Source organism: Salvia miltiorrhiza, chromosome 8 (genome assembly GCF_028751815.1).
Source record: "Salvia miltiorrhiza cultivar Shanhuang (shh) chromosome 8, IMPLAD_Smil_shh, whole genome shotgun sequence".
Classification (NCBI taxonomy): Eukaryota; Viridiplantae; Streptophyta; class Magnoliopsida; order Lamiales; family Lamiaceae; genus Salvia; species Salvia miltiorrhiza.
The window spans coordinates 11063174-11076282 of record NC_080394.1 but is presented as its reverse complement, the minus strand read 5'-3'; the positions used below and the strand labels follow the sequence as shown (position 1 = coordinate 11076282).

At 40.3% G+C, this 13109-nt stretch overlaps 2 protein-coding genes across 2 annotated transcripts; both read left to right on the top strand.

The window, feature by feature from the left end:
* Positions 1-3749: 3749 nt before the first annotated feature.
* LOC131000914 (uncharacterized) lies at positions 3750-5107 on the top strand. Its single transcript, XM_057927060.1, has 6 exons — positions 3750-3914; positions 3991-4098; positions 4183-4252; positions 4439-4546; positions 4643-4739; positions 4891-5107. Exons 1-5 carry the CDS (start codon positions 3757-3759, stop codon positions 4730-4732), a joined length of 534 nt encoding a protein of 177 aa, XP_057783043.1. The 5' UTR covers positions 3750-3756; the 3' UTR covers positions 4733-4739; positions 4891-5107.
* Positions 5108-8980: 3873 nt separating this feature from the next.
* Positions 8981-13109, top strand: LOC130998068 (uncharacterized). Its single transcript, XM_057923502.1, has 3 exons — positions 8981-9097; positions 9191-10807; positions 10872-13109. The coding sequence occupies exons 1-3, from the start codon at positions 8981-8983 to the stop codon at positions 13107-13109; spliced, it is 3972 nt and encodes a 1323-aa protein (XP_057779485.1).

Sequence of the window (13109 nt, the reverse complement as noted above, 5' to 3'; positions counted from 1 at the left end):
TTTGGTATGAGTTTTGCAATATTTATTTATTTTTTTGCACCTAATGATTATATAGTTATTTTTACATGTTTGTTAAAATAATTGTTGTTGCTAATGATATACATTACTGACCTTGTCCAGGGAGTGCTCATTTAGGAAGCACAATTGTCGATTCTAAAATATCATTTTGATTACATACACTATAATAAAACTAATATCTGTCGGTTATCACTATATTTCTGGAGTTCCATTATTTATGGCTAGGAATCTAGACTTATAGTGGATCTGTGTGTTTGGTAAACTGATTGATTTTCTTTGCTGTTATAAACTGATTGACATTAGGTGCTAATATTACAATTACACTCATTTGCTTATTTATCACAACAGTTGTCTTATGTTATAGTTTCTAGTGAATCTATACTTAGTGGTTTTAATCGATACAATGGTTCTTTTTTTTATAGGGATTTGATCGAGAAGGAAAGTTGAGATCTAGCTGCTAGACTCAGGGAGAAGCTCCAAACTGTAGAACAGGACTAGGATTTCAATGGATAATGATCCGCCTGCCCCGGCACCTTCTACAAATACAACTTCAACAAGTAGAGCCAAAAGGGGGAAAGTATGTCTGACGAAAGTTGCTCAGCGGAGGGCAAAAGGGGTCATCCAACATGTTGATTTTAACGCACGTGGACAGCCAGTGGGTGAGGCAGCAGCTGAAATGCAAAGTTACATTGGCCTCCTTACACGTGATCACGTGAAGATAAACATTAAGAAGTGGAAAGCTGTCCCGCAAGATGTTAAAGACCTGATATGGGACACGGTTAAAGTAAATCTCCAGAAAATATGTTATTTTTGTGTTTTTAATTTCATATGTTTGTATAATTTTATTGATTTCATGCTCTTGTAGTCTTCCTACGATGTTCCCGAGCAGTGGAAGGCTGGATGTATGGAATCTGCAAATGCCAAGTGGCGAAGCTGGAAATGTAGAATGTACAATGAATTCATTGTACCATGTCAAGATGACCCCTCGAAGTTGCAAGAACCACCACCGGGAAGTGGCATTCTGCCATTAGAATGGAATCAGTTTGTAGTCACTCGACTGTCGACTGAATTTAAGGTGTTTGATTTTTAAAGATTTTTTAGTTGCTTGAAGCTCTGTCTCTTACATCACTACTTTAATATTGCAGAATTTCAGTGCGCAACAAAAGAAGAGACGGAGTAAGAACATATACCCCCATCGACTTTCCCGCAAAGGATATGCTAAATTTGCCGAAGAGTTGAAGGTTGTAAATTCCTTTTTTGCTAAGAGATTATTGAATAGTCGAAACATAGTATGCGGACTCTTTAAGAACCATGCATGAGCAGGTGATGTTGTGTTAGTAGGATGCGTATAACAGTTGAGAAAGGGAAATGGGAATGCTTGCATACACTCTGTAGTTGCTGGGAATGCATCGAATAGTGAACTGACAGTCTTGAATATAGCCTGATTACTTATTCCCTACTGTTAATAGGATGTTGATTTTCATTGATTCTCGAATTACTTATTCCCTGCTGTGATTTGAGCCAATTGGGCTAATGTAACAGTACTCTAAAAATCACTAGACTCTGCTTAAAATATCAAATGCATTTAGGAATCTTGTTCAGGTAGAGACCGTCATGGACAAAAGATAGATTTTATTACCAGTGCTACAAAACCTAGTTTGATAGGCGATTCAATGAGAACTTGAGCTTTCCTGCAGGTGTTTATGAAAGATTAAAGAATGTTATTATTTTCTCTTACATTAATTATAAAAGCAAATGGTGAAGAATTGACCAAAGATCCTTCTCTCATACTTGATACTTGTTTGTCATCGTTTTCTGATAGTGAGAAATAACTGCATCATCTGGTGAAAGGAACCTGTATCTTTTTCCAATCTGCAGTCAAATTGAAGTTTTCCCTCTTACTTTAATGTCCCCAACAAATGTTTGCTATTTAATGAACATTTTGCAGTAACTATACTCTCTAAATTCATATTATTTGTTTTGTAGACGTCTGATTTACACGGTGATGAAGATATAGACAGAGCTGTGATGTGGAAGAAAGCAAGACTGACCAAGGACGGAGAAGTTCAGAATGATAACTTGAAGAATGCTTTCGAGAAAATAGTATGAAATTGCATTATGTTATTTTAATTTAAATTATTCATTAAATTGGACAAATGTTTTAACCATTTAATTGCTTAAAAATAACAGGATGACTGCATAAGGGAAAAGGAGGAAGGCCGAGTTGATTCTTCATCTTGTTCAAGCGATTTGCTATCACGTGCCCTGGAGAAACCTGAACATAGTGGCCGTGTGCGAGGTTTAGGGGCAGGGGTGAAACCCAAATCATTCTTTGAAACACCTAGAGTTAAGAAACAAGAAATTGATGAGAAAGCGCAAACTGAGCTGGAAGAAGCAAAGAAGCAAATAAAAGAACAAGATGGACGCATACTTGTTCTAGATAAAGTGATCTACGAGTTAGTAAGCAGAATTGGAAAACTGGAATCGAAGGTGGGTGATAAGGACGATAAGTCTGAAGGATTAGGCAGCTGTTCTGTGATAAAGCCTCAAAAGATGCAGATTGAAAACGATGAAGACATGAAGGTGGTTGAAAACGCTGAAGACATCAAGGTGGTTGAAAAATCAGTTGGGTAATTTTTAATTCTTTCTAGCAGCCTATTAATATTAATTAATACTTCTAACATATATTGTGTTGTGTATTTAGAGACCTGATAAGAAGACACGTGAAAAAAAGATTGAAAACGATGAAGACATGAAGGTGGTTGAAAACGCTGAAGACATCAAGGTGGTTGAAAAATCAGTTGGGTAATTTTTAATTCTTTCTAGCAGCCTATTAATATTAATTAATACTTCTAACATATATTGTGTTGTGTATTTAGAGACCTGATAAGAAGACACGTGGAAAAAAGATTGAAAACGATGAAGACATGAAGGTGGTTGAAAACGATGAAGACATTGAGGTGGTTGAAAAATCAGTTGGGTTGGAGGTATTATGTGAATACTTTTGAAAAATATTTTTGGTCTTTTCTTCCTTTCATCTATTTTTGGTCTTTTCTTCCTTTCTAATTGATGTAGGGGAAGGTGGTTAAATTACTTGAAGACGGATCCAAAAAACTTGTAGCTTACGGAACGGTCATGGTTGCTGGAGATGTCCTTCACGGATCTCCCTTTCCTAAAGACTGCTTACGTGTGGCGATTGATGAGGTTGTTGATGATAATGCACGATTACCCAAACCTATTTCAGATGACATGGTTACAGTGGGAAATGCATTAGGAACCCATGTAGCATGGCCTACTCATTTGGTGGTGGAGAAATCAATTGAGGTAATTTTAATTCTTTCTAGCAGCCTTTTAGTATTAATTAATACCTAACATATAATGTGTTGTGTATTTAGAAACCTGATAAGAAGACACGTGGAAAAAAGATTTTGAAAGAGTCCGCGGTGAAGAATTTGTCATCATTGCCTTCATCATTAGTAGCACTATATTGTATGATGGAGAAGTCATTCGCGGGTGAAGGAATACGTCTTCCAATAGACTTTGAAATGTTTGGGCAAGATCTAAAAATTTGGATTCTCTTGAAGGATGATGTGATTCCCTTTTGTAATCTGGAACCAATTACAGGGAACAACATTATCGCATACATTTGGTAAATATCTTATTAAGCTACTATCATTTATAATCGGGATTTCTTATCTAAGTCTGAAATGATTTGTTGACAGCCATTCTTATGGAAAGATGAAGACAGAGGGAAGTCTTGGGAGGTTTATGTTTGTGAATCCATTTACTGTATCTCAAAATCGACAAGACTCAACCGAGACAAGAGCCCGCAAACTAGCAGACAGGTTACTTCAGGCTTTATCAAATCAGCTGGTACTCGTTCCTTGCAACGTGGGGTAAGTGAAAATGTTAAGTTAGTAGTTAGTGTGGTATATGTTTTCGCCTACTAATCCAATTTTTTTTATAAAATAGTGGGCATTGGATTCTGACAATCATTGATCTTGAGAAAGATCGTGTCTCTTTGATGGATCCAATTTCTCATCGGAATAAAGATACCCCATGGAAACTCGTCGTTGACACGTAAGTCTTACACACTTTAACTAATCATTTATGTTATTGATTTTTATAGCTAATATGAAATTTCTGGTTGCCTTTGATTTCAAGTGCGATGAATATTGTGAATGCACGCAAGGGAAAAAAATTCAAGAAAACAGCAAGTTGGGAAGTGGTTAAGGTAGGTATAATTTTCTATTTATGGCTATTACAACTTAATTATGTTTGTTATTGCCAAGTTCCCTAGCTAATATGTGAACTGTAAACTGCCACTTATTGGCTGCTCTTGTTGGCTGAAAATCATGCATATGAAGGGGTAAACTGCCACTTATTGACTGCTCTTTTTCGGATTCTTGAATCTTGATAGGGTCCTATCCAGCCTGATGCATCTCAATGTGGATTTTATGTCATGAAGTTCATGAAAGAGATCATAACACGCTATGAACTTAATGCCTACACGTCTCTATCATCGATGGTAACTATATATATTATACTCTTCATCATTTAACTTTCTAATAGAACTTTTGTAATTATTCGTAAAATATATTTATGTACGTATTTCTTTTTACAGTTTAAGAATGTTAAGACATACACCGAAGCTGAAATCGATGATATTCGTGAGGAATGGGCAACTTTTGTGATAAAGCATGTGTTTGCTTGAACTTTAGGTATGATAGCGATATGTTAATGTAAATTTTCTTAGGTGCAAGCTATGGATAATTGAAAGCTGTTGCATTTACATTCATGAAATCCTTTAACTTAATGTTTTATTTGCATAAAAATTTCACATTTTGACTGCATGAAGTTGGTATTATGCAGGAATGGAGCAGATGATAGGAAAGATAGAAGTTCCCGGGAACTACAATCCTTATTTACAACAAGAAGACTACAACATGGATGGATAACCGTATAGATCTCTTGACTTGTGGTATATGTGCTTTATGAACTGAAAATATTAGTTTCTTCTACTCGAACTCGGAGAATGCTGACCTTGTCGTCTTGAACTGCATTTTGTCTGGCCTCGTTGCTTTAAATTACTCATGTATATATTGGACTGCATTTTGCCCTGTAGATTAACAGATCTTACTTTTGAATCTTTGATGATTGTTTTTGCAACTTCTGAATGTTAATATTATGTTCTCAATGTTATTTTATTATTTGAATTTTTTTCTTTTGAGTTTTAGATATAAATAAAAAGCAAAATTGAGAATATATAAAAAATATGCAGAAAATTGTCATCTATTACATGCAAAACTGTTATCTATAATAAAATAGACAACAAAAATTAAAGGTCATACATAACGGTTAGTAACCGTTATGTATGATAACAATAACGAAAATAATCCGTTATGTATGTGGAGACAAACCGTTATGAATGAAAGTCATAGATAACGGATGTAAGTGTTATGTATCACAATATAAAACCGTTATCTATATCTTACAAAGATAACGGTTTAAACCGTTATAAAAAGTATAAAAAACTGTTAACTATGTTATGAGAAAAAATAAATATTATATAATAGATAACGGATTAATTCTAATACATAACAGTCGAAAACCGTTATCTTTTTCTTACAAAGATAACGGTTTAAACCGTTATAAAAAGTATAAAAAACTGTTAACTATAATATGAAAAAATTTATATTATGGAATAGATAACGGATAAATTATAATACATAACAGTCGAAAACCGTTATGTATAATGAATATAGATAACGGTTTTATAACCGTTATGTATGTGTGGTTATACTGTTATCTATTCCCTTCATAGATAACGGTTTTATAACCGTTATGTATGTGTGGTTGTACTGTTATCTTTTCTCTTCATAGATAACGGTTTTTAAACCGTTGTGTATGACACCTATAATAGATAACACCACTATACACAACGCTTTTTTTGCTCATAGATAACGGATAAAATCCGTTATGTATGAGCGTTTTTCTAGTAGTGGTGAGTAAATGAATAAAACTAATGTAAAATGCTTTTATGCTAATGAAAAATTAGTAAAAGTAAGTAAAATTCATTACCACTACCCTTTTAGTCTTTTACAATACATTTTTCAGCTTTCTTAGTTTTCGTGTCGAGCACTAGTAGGTACTTGTTTCGTGGACGGAGGGAGTATTATGTAAGTCAATGTTATCATTTATTTATACATGTATTTGTTTATTACATTTATTGGTGGACGTCGTATACCACCAAATAATTCCTGCAATTCTACCAGAAATTAGTATAGTATAGTAACAAGCAGAGTCGAACCACAAAAAATGGGTAAAAACATTCAATTTCCTAGAGATCTAAATTTGTGTAGCCACCACGCCTTAAATTGGGAGAAAATAATTATCAACTAAGAAAACAAATAAATCAACTAAAATAACTCTAGAAAATAATCAATGAAAGGTAACTCGGCTCGAATAAATCCACACTAATCAATTCTCTGATCATCGACGCAAAGATAAATTAATACCTATTAACCAACCAGTTATAGGATACCATGAACGCAACGGACGTACCCCAATTCCTACTTACTGTGTCGATAGACAGCTGGAGACGCCAGACCAGCCTATTTCCCTTATTAAAATATAACCTAGCTGTGGACACCAAACCTAGATTTAATATTCTAATAGCATTAAGATGAAGGAGCCCGATTTAGACAAATTACCCAAGAACGCAAGTAATAATTCGTCTACCAATTTATTCCTACTACGAACATGGTAGTTTTATCACTAATCAGCCATATTCCAACAATTACGGATTGGAGGAACCAATTGACTTTAATCCAATTAAGTCTAAGTTAATCAGATTTAAATAAAATCAGAATTGACTTTGAACACAAGGAATAAATCGAAATCAATAGAAATCAATTTTATGAACAATTAGGTCTAACAAATATTAAATCAATATTTCATTATTCTCGCCGAGTTAAAAAATTAGCTACTCATACTATCAAAATAAAACATAAATGAATAATAAAAAGATAAAATAATCAATAATCTATCGAATAAACTAATTTAACAAGGAGAGGGCCAAAAATGAAGCTTCTCTCCTCCCTGCGTGCGAAACCCTAGCTCGCCGTTTCTGTCTTCATGGCTACCGATCAACTGGACAGGTCTGCCCTCAACCTTCCGGTGATCTCTAATAACTTTTCTCGCAATTCTCCACCTAGGAACTTCATCCCGGGGAACCCTAGTTCCATAACTCCGATGCCTACCCCTTCGAGGTCGGAGGCCGGTACTTCTACTGTTGTGGCTTCCGCTGCTACCAGAACTTCTGCGTCGATGGATTCAAGGCACTAGGGTTATCGCTAACCCTAATCCTAGTGTTGTGACTGGCCGCGAGAACGGAGATGGAAACCCTAAACCTGCGTACGCAGAAGTTGCTGCTCCAAAAGGCAGGAAGCCGGATGTCCCTGCGCACCGCTTTCAAGCCTTCTCACACAAGAAGGAAGGAGATATTGTGACCATCTCCATTCCACAAGAGTTTTACCAGAAACAAGTTGCTTCCTTTCAATATGCTCTCATTGGACGTATGATTCTGCGGAAAGGAGATAAGCCGAAGCCCATTGCGGAAATCAAAAAAGAGTTGCAACTTATTTGGAAACTTTCTGATTGGCAGTGCATTCCTATGGGGAAAGGATTTTTTACGATGAAATTTAAGTGCATGGAGGATAAGAAGATAGCGAAATCAAACTCGGTGATTGAGCTGTCCTCTGGCTATGTTAGACTCAGAGAATGGACAAAATTCTTTGATCCTTACAAGGAGTCGTCTTCGCTGGCACAAATTTGGGTTCGGATCTACAATCTGCCTTTGGAGTTTTGGCATCCGGAAGTCATTGCTGTGGTTGGGCGTGCGGTCGGACATCCTATACGTATGGATAGTTGCTCGGCTTCAGCGGAAGTTGGGCATTTTGCGCGTATTCTGATCGAAGTTGATCTTGCCTTGCCCCTTCTTGATGGGGTCTATTTGGATGAAGGAACTTCATCCTGTTTTGTTGAGTTCAGCTATGAATCTATATCAGTCGTTTTGTTCTCGTTGCAGAATCACTGGGCACACGGCGGATAAGTGCAAAAGGAAACTGAAGGCTCGTCCAGATATGGGGGAGGGTCAAAAGCGGACGGATAAGGTTTCGATACCTTCATGGCATCCGAAGGAGATGACAGAGGAGGCCGTGGATGTCAATGAGGAAACGAATAAAGAAAACAATGATGTTGACACCAATATTCCTTTGTACATAGGAAGGGATGATGCGGAGCAAAACCCTCCTGTGGTTAATACTCATTTGAACAAAGACAAGGAGGATGCGGGGACGTTTGCTAGTCCCCAATCGAATCGGTTCAATGCTCTAACTAATCTTCAAGATGAGGCGAAGGAGCAGGGAGTTTGTGCGAGTGAAGGGACAGAACGGATGGAAAGTACTATGTCTGGCCCGAATCTGCTGGCTTTGGTTACCATACCAGCGGACACCTCGCAGCCTTCTCAAACTGAAGAACCTACAGACAATGTTGCTGATCTGAGCGCTGGTTCAGAGAAGCAGGTGACAAGCGATGAGGATTTGAAAGCTATAGCAGCTGAGCAGGCATTGAAAATTCAAAGACTGGAGAATTACATTAATGATCGAGAGGCTAGAGAGGCGGAGGAGGAAATGATAGGGCATGTCAAAAAAGGACGGGGGAGACCCCCGGGTACAGGAAGGGGGAGAGGAGCTCGTCCTTCACTTTCTCAGGTTACGGAAGAAAGTATAAAACATCGGTTGAGGCAGAAGGCCGAACTAGGGTTAACACCATCGAGTTTTGTGGTGGATGACTCCGGCTCAGCTCCTATAAAGACCATGCACAACGTGACGGCGAAATCGTGGGCAGCTGAAGTTGAAGCGGGCGAGCACCCGTTCTCACCAAGTTTTTAATGAACGTCATGGTTTGGAACATCCGCGGGCTTACGGATGATTCTAAGCTCCTTCTTAAAGAGCATTGCTGCTCTTTTAAGCCTCTTATTTTGGGTTTGCTGGAACCCAAAACTGATTTTACTAAGGTCCCTCGTTCGTTCTAGAGGTCGCTTCACATGGATCCTATTCACCAAAATTACCGTCCTTCCATGCGTTCCAACATATGGATTTTTGTGCAGCCTTCTTTAGCTGCTAATGTGGTCTTTTCTTCTCCTCAAGTGGCGATTGTTGATTGTCATTGGCAGAACATGGATTTCCGTCTGGCCATTATCCATGGTTCTAACGATCCTGGTGAGCGTCGGACTCTTTGGACTATTCTTCTTCATTTTGCGCAGGGCAACACGGTTTTCATCGGCGATTTTAATGCGGTCAAAGGGTCGCATGAGCGTATTAGTGGGGTGCTTCCGCCTAGGGGGGCTTGCAGAGACTTCTGCCGGTTCATTGAAGACTCGGGTTTCATTGAATCTCCCACTTCGGGCCTTCGTTTTACTTGGTCTGGGCGCCGACTTTTGCCTCACCATGTAGAATCTCGCCTCGACAGGGCCCTTTTCTCCACTTCGTTTGCAAATCTCTGGGGAACGATTAACACGCATGCTCTTCCTCGCGCTACTTCGGATCACTCCCCCATCGTCTTACAGTGTCGTTTCGCTGCTCCTCCGACTAAAAGATCTTTTAAGTTCTTGAACATGTGGACGTCTCATCCGAATTTCCTGGATGCCGTGGCTGATTCTTGGAACATGGGTGTTGATGTGAGATGCCCTATGTTATCGGTTATGTTGAAATTAAAACGCTTAAAAGGGGTTTTACGTTGCTGGAATAAGTCGGTGTTTGGGAATGTGGACTCGGCCATTGCCCAAACTCAACATGATTTATCTGATATTCAGGCGACTATTGCGGATTTGGGTTACAATGATAGCAGATTTGATGCGGAAGTCAGTTGCGAAGCTAAGCTTAATAGATTTTTATCGCAAAAAAACAGTCTCCTCCAGCAGAAGAGTAGAATCGCATGGCTCATGGATGGTGATAAAAACACGAGCTTTTTTCACAACATGCTCAAGTTCAGGAAAGATAAGCTTCATATTGGGCATTTGCGGATTGGCAATGATATTGTTTACGACTCGAAGCTCATTGAGCAGCACATTATTGGTCACTTTTCTTCTTTATTCACTAACACGACCTCTGATGTGGTGGATTTGGCGGCTTTAGAGGCTAACGTGGATTTGGTTATCACTGAGGAGCAGAATAAGGGACTTGTCTCTATTCCGGACGACACGGAAATCACTGCGGCTGTCTTTAGCCTGGATGGTAATAGCTCTCCTGGACCGGATGGATTTTCCGGCTTGTTTTTCCAAAACTGCTGGAGTTTGATTAAGAATGATGTCATCAAGGCGGTCAAGAGCTTCTTCTTGCACACGTATTTACCTGTGGGGTGTAATGCTAACACCTTGATTTTGATTCCGAAAAAAGATCTGGTGGAGTCGGTTTCTGATCTCAGGCCCATTATCTTGGCGAATTTCCTGTTCAAAATCATCTCTAAGGTTCTTGCGTCCCGGCTCAGTTCGGTGGCAGCGGCTTCTGTTTCGCCAAATCAGTTTGGCTTTATTTCTGGGAGATCCATCCATGATTGCATTGCGATGGGTTCGGAAGGCTTCAATACCATGAATCGTATTAATCGTGGGTCAAACTTTGCCTGTAAAATAGACATCCATAAGGCTTTTGACACCATGCGCTGGGATTTCATCTTTGCTGCTCTCCGCGCCATGGGGTATCACGATCAGTTCATTCGTTGGATCGAGGTGATTTTTGAGTCGGCTCGTATCTCTATCTTATATAATGGGAGACTTAGCGGTTACTTCGCAGTGTTCTCGTGGGGTTAGGCAGGGCGATCCTCTCTCCCCTATCCTTTTCGGTATTGCCGAGGATGTTCTTAGCCACATTATCAGGAATTGCGTTACCTCGCGTCATTTGGTGCCCATGGGTTTTGATAGAGTGTCGGATTTCCCGACACATCTTTTCTATGCGGACGATGTGCTTATTTTTTGCCGTGCTTCTGTCAGGAACGCGAAGAAAATTAAGCATATCTTGGACTTCTATGGGGAGCTTTCGGGCCAGATTTGCAGTCAAGCGAAGTCTAGAATCTTCTTTGGTCGTGGGGTGTCCTATACTATGATGCAGGGGATCAATAGAGTTCTGGGTTTCACTCAGGGATCTCTCCCGACCACGTATTTGGGCGTCCCTCTCTTTGTGGGGAGACCGCGTGCTTCTTACTTCATGAGTATCAAAGAGAGAATTGTGCAGAAATTTTCTAAATGGAAGGGATTACAGCTATCCATGGCGGGTCGTCTCTGTCTTGTCAACTCTGTGATTAGAAGCTCTATTGTTCACTCGATGATGGTCTTTCGCTGGCCGAGATCGCTCCTCCACGACCTGGATAGAAGTTGCCGCAACTTCATTTGGTCGGGCTCCATCGATAAAAAACTGACCTGTGCCGTGAGTTGGGGTCGGTGTTGCGCTCCCAAGGAGGAAGGAGGCCTGGGAGTTCGGTCCTTTGCGGTGATGAATCGCTGCTACATGATGAAGATGGCCTGGAAGTTGCTAAAGGGTGAGGATTTTATTTTCCGAATTCTCCGATCTCGTTATTTGAATAGTTTTGGCTTGGCTAAGGCGTCGGTGGTGGGTTCTTCTTTTTGGCTGAGTGTCAAACCGGAGGTTGATGAGTTAGTGGAGAATTCTTATGCTCTTGTGGGTAACGGGCAGCACACCCGTTTTTGGACGGATGATTGGCTCGGTTACAAAATTTGTGATAAAATCGCCATTCCTTCCTTCATGCACGAGTTTTTGCATCAATCGGTGGCTGATTATTTTAGCGATGGTGTCTGGCACTTCTCGGCGAATTTTATTGAATGCTATCCTGAGGTGGTGGTGGATATCATCACCTGCCAGCTCGTGGGGGAGAAAGATGGTCGGTTTTGGAAACCGTCTCTCCGTGGGGATGTGACCGCGGCTTTGGCTTTTGCCCAAATTGGGCATCGTTTCCCTAAGGTTATTTGGGGTTCCTGGATCTGGAATAAGGTTATTCCGGTGAGACGTTCGATTACTTGCTGGCGTATCATTCATGGGCGCCTCCCTACGATGGATAAATTGGTGCGGAATGGTCTTATTGCCCCGAATCGTTGCAGTTTGTGCATGGCGGATGCGGAGAATCTCGACCATATTTTCTGGAGCTGTCCCAGTGTGACTCCGATTTGGAATGAGTTCCTCACGTGGTTTCATATGCCACATCTTATGGCTTGTGTGGACATCAACTCTTTCTTAGTTCAGACGTGGCAAGTTTCTTTCTGTTCTTTTATTCAGAACTTTTGGAAGCTGGGGATTGCTAACATTTTATGGTGTATTTGGTCGTTACGTAATAAAGCTATTTTTGAAGACCAACCTTTTGAGCAGCGACGCGTCTTAGCGTTTGCAAAGGCGTCATTCAAAGAAGTGGATGAGGCGTTCCCTAAACTTGGCCATACTTCTAACTTGTGGTCTGATTATCTGATCACTCGTTCCATAGGGGTTTCCATGCGGGCTGCCCCGCCTCCGAATTTTGTTAGCGTCAGCTGGTGGCCTCCGGTGGAGGATTGGATCAAGGTCAATACTGACGGGGCAGCGTCAGGTGCTCCAGGCGATATTGCGGCTGGGGGGGTTTATCGGGATAAGTTTTGTGTTGTCAGATGCTGTTTTCACTTGAAAGGTGGCAAGGGTTATGCTTTTGAGGCGGAGTTACTTGCCGTTATCACCGCGGTTGCCATTGCGCACTCGCGTGGGTGGCACAAACTTTGGTTGGAGGCGGATTCTCTATATGTGGTGAAGCTTCTGGAAGATCGCTCGTTGGCTGTTCCCTGGCGTTTTTATGCGGCTTGGAAAATCACTTTAGCTCGCCTTAATGACATAACTTTTCGTGTTTCTCATATCTTCCGTGAAGGGAATGCCGTGGCAGATGCTATGGCCAATTTAACGCAGCCAGAGGGCTGGTGGCCGTTTGGGATTGAAGCTATTCGGAAGCTTGTGGTTGCGGACATCGCAACGCACAGCTTCTCTAGGAAGGTTCGGTGA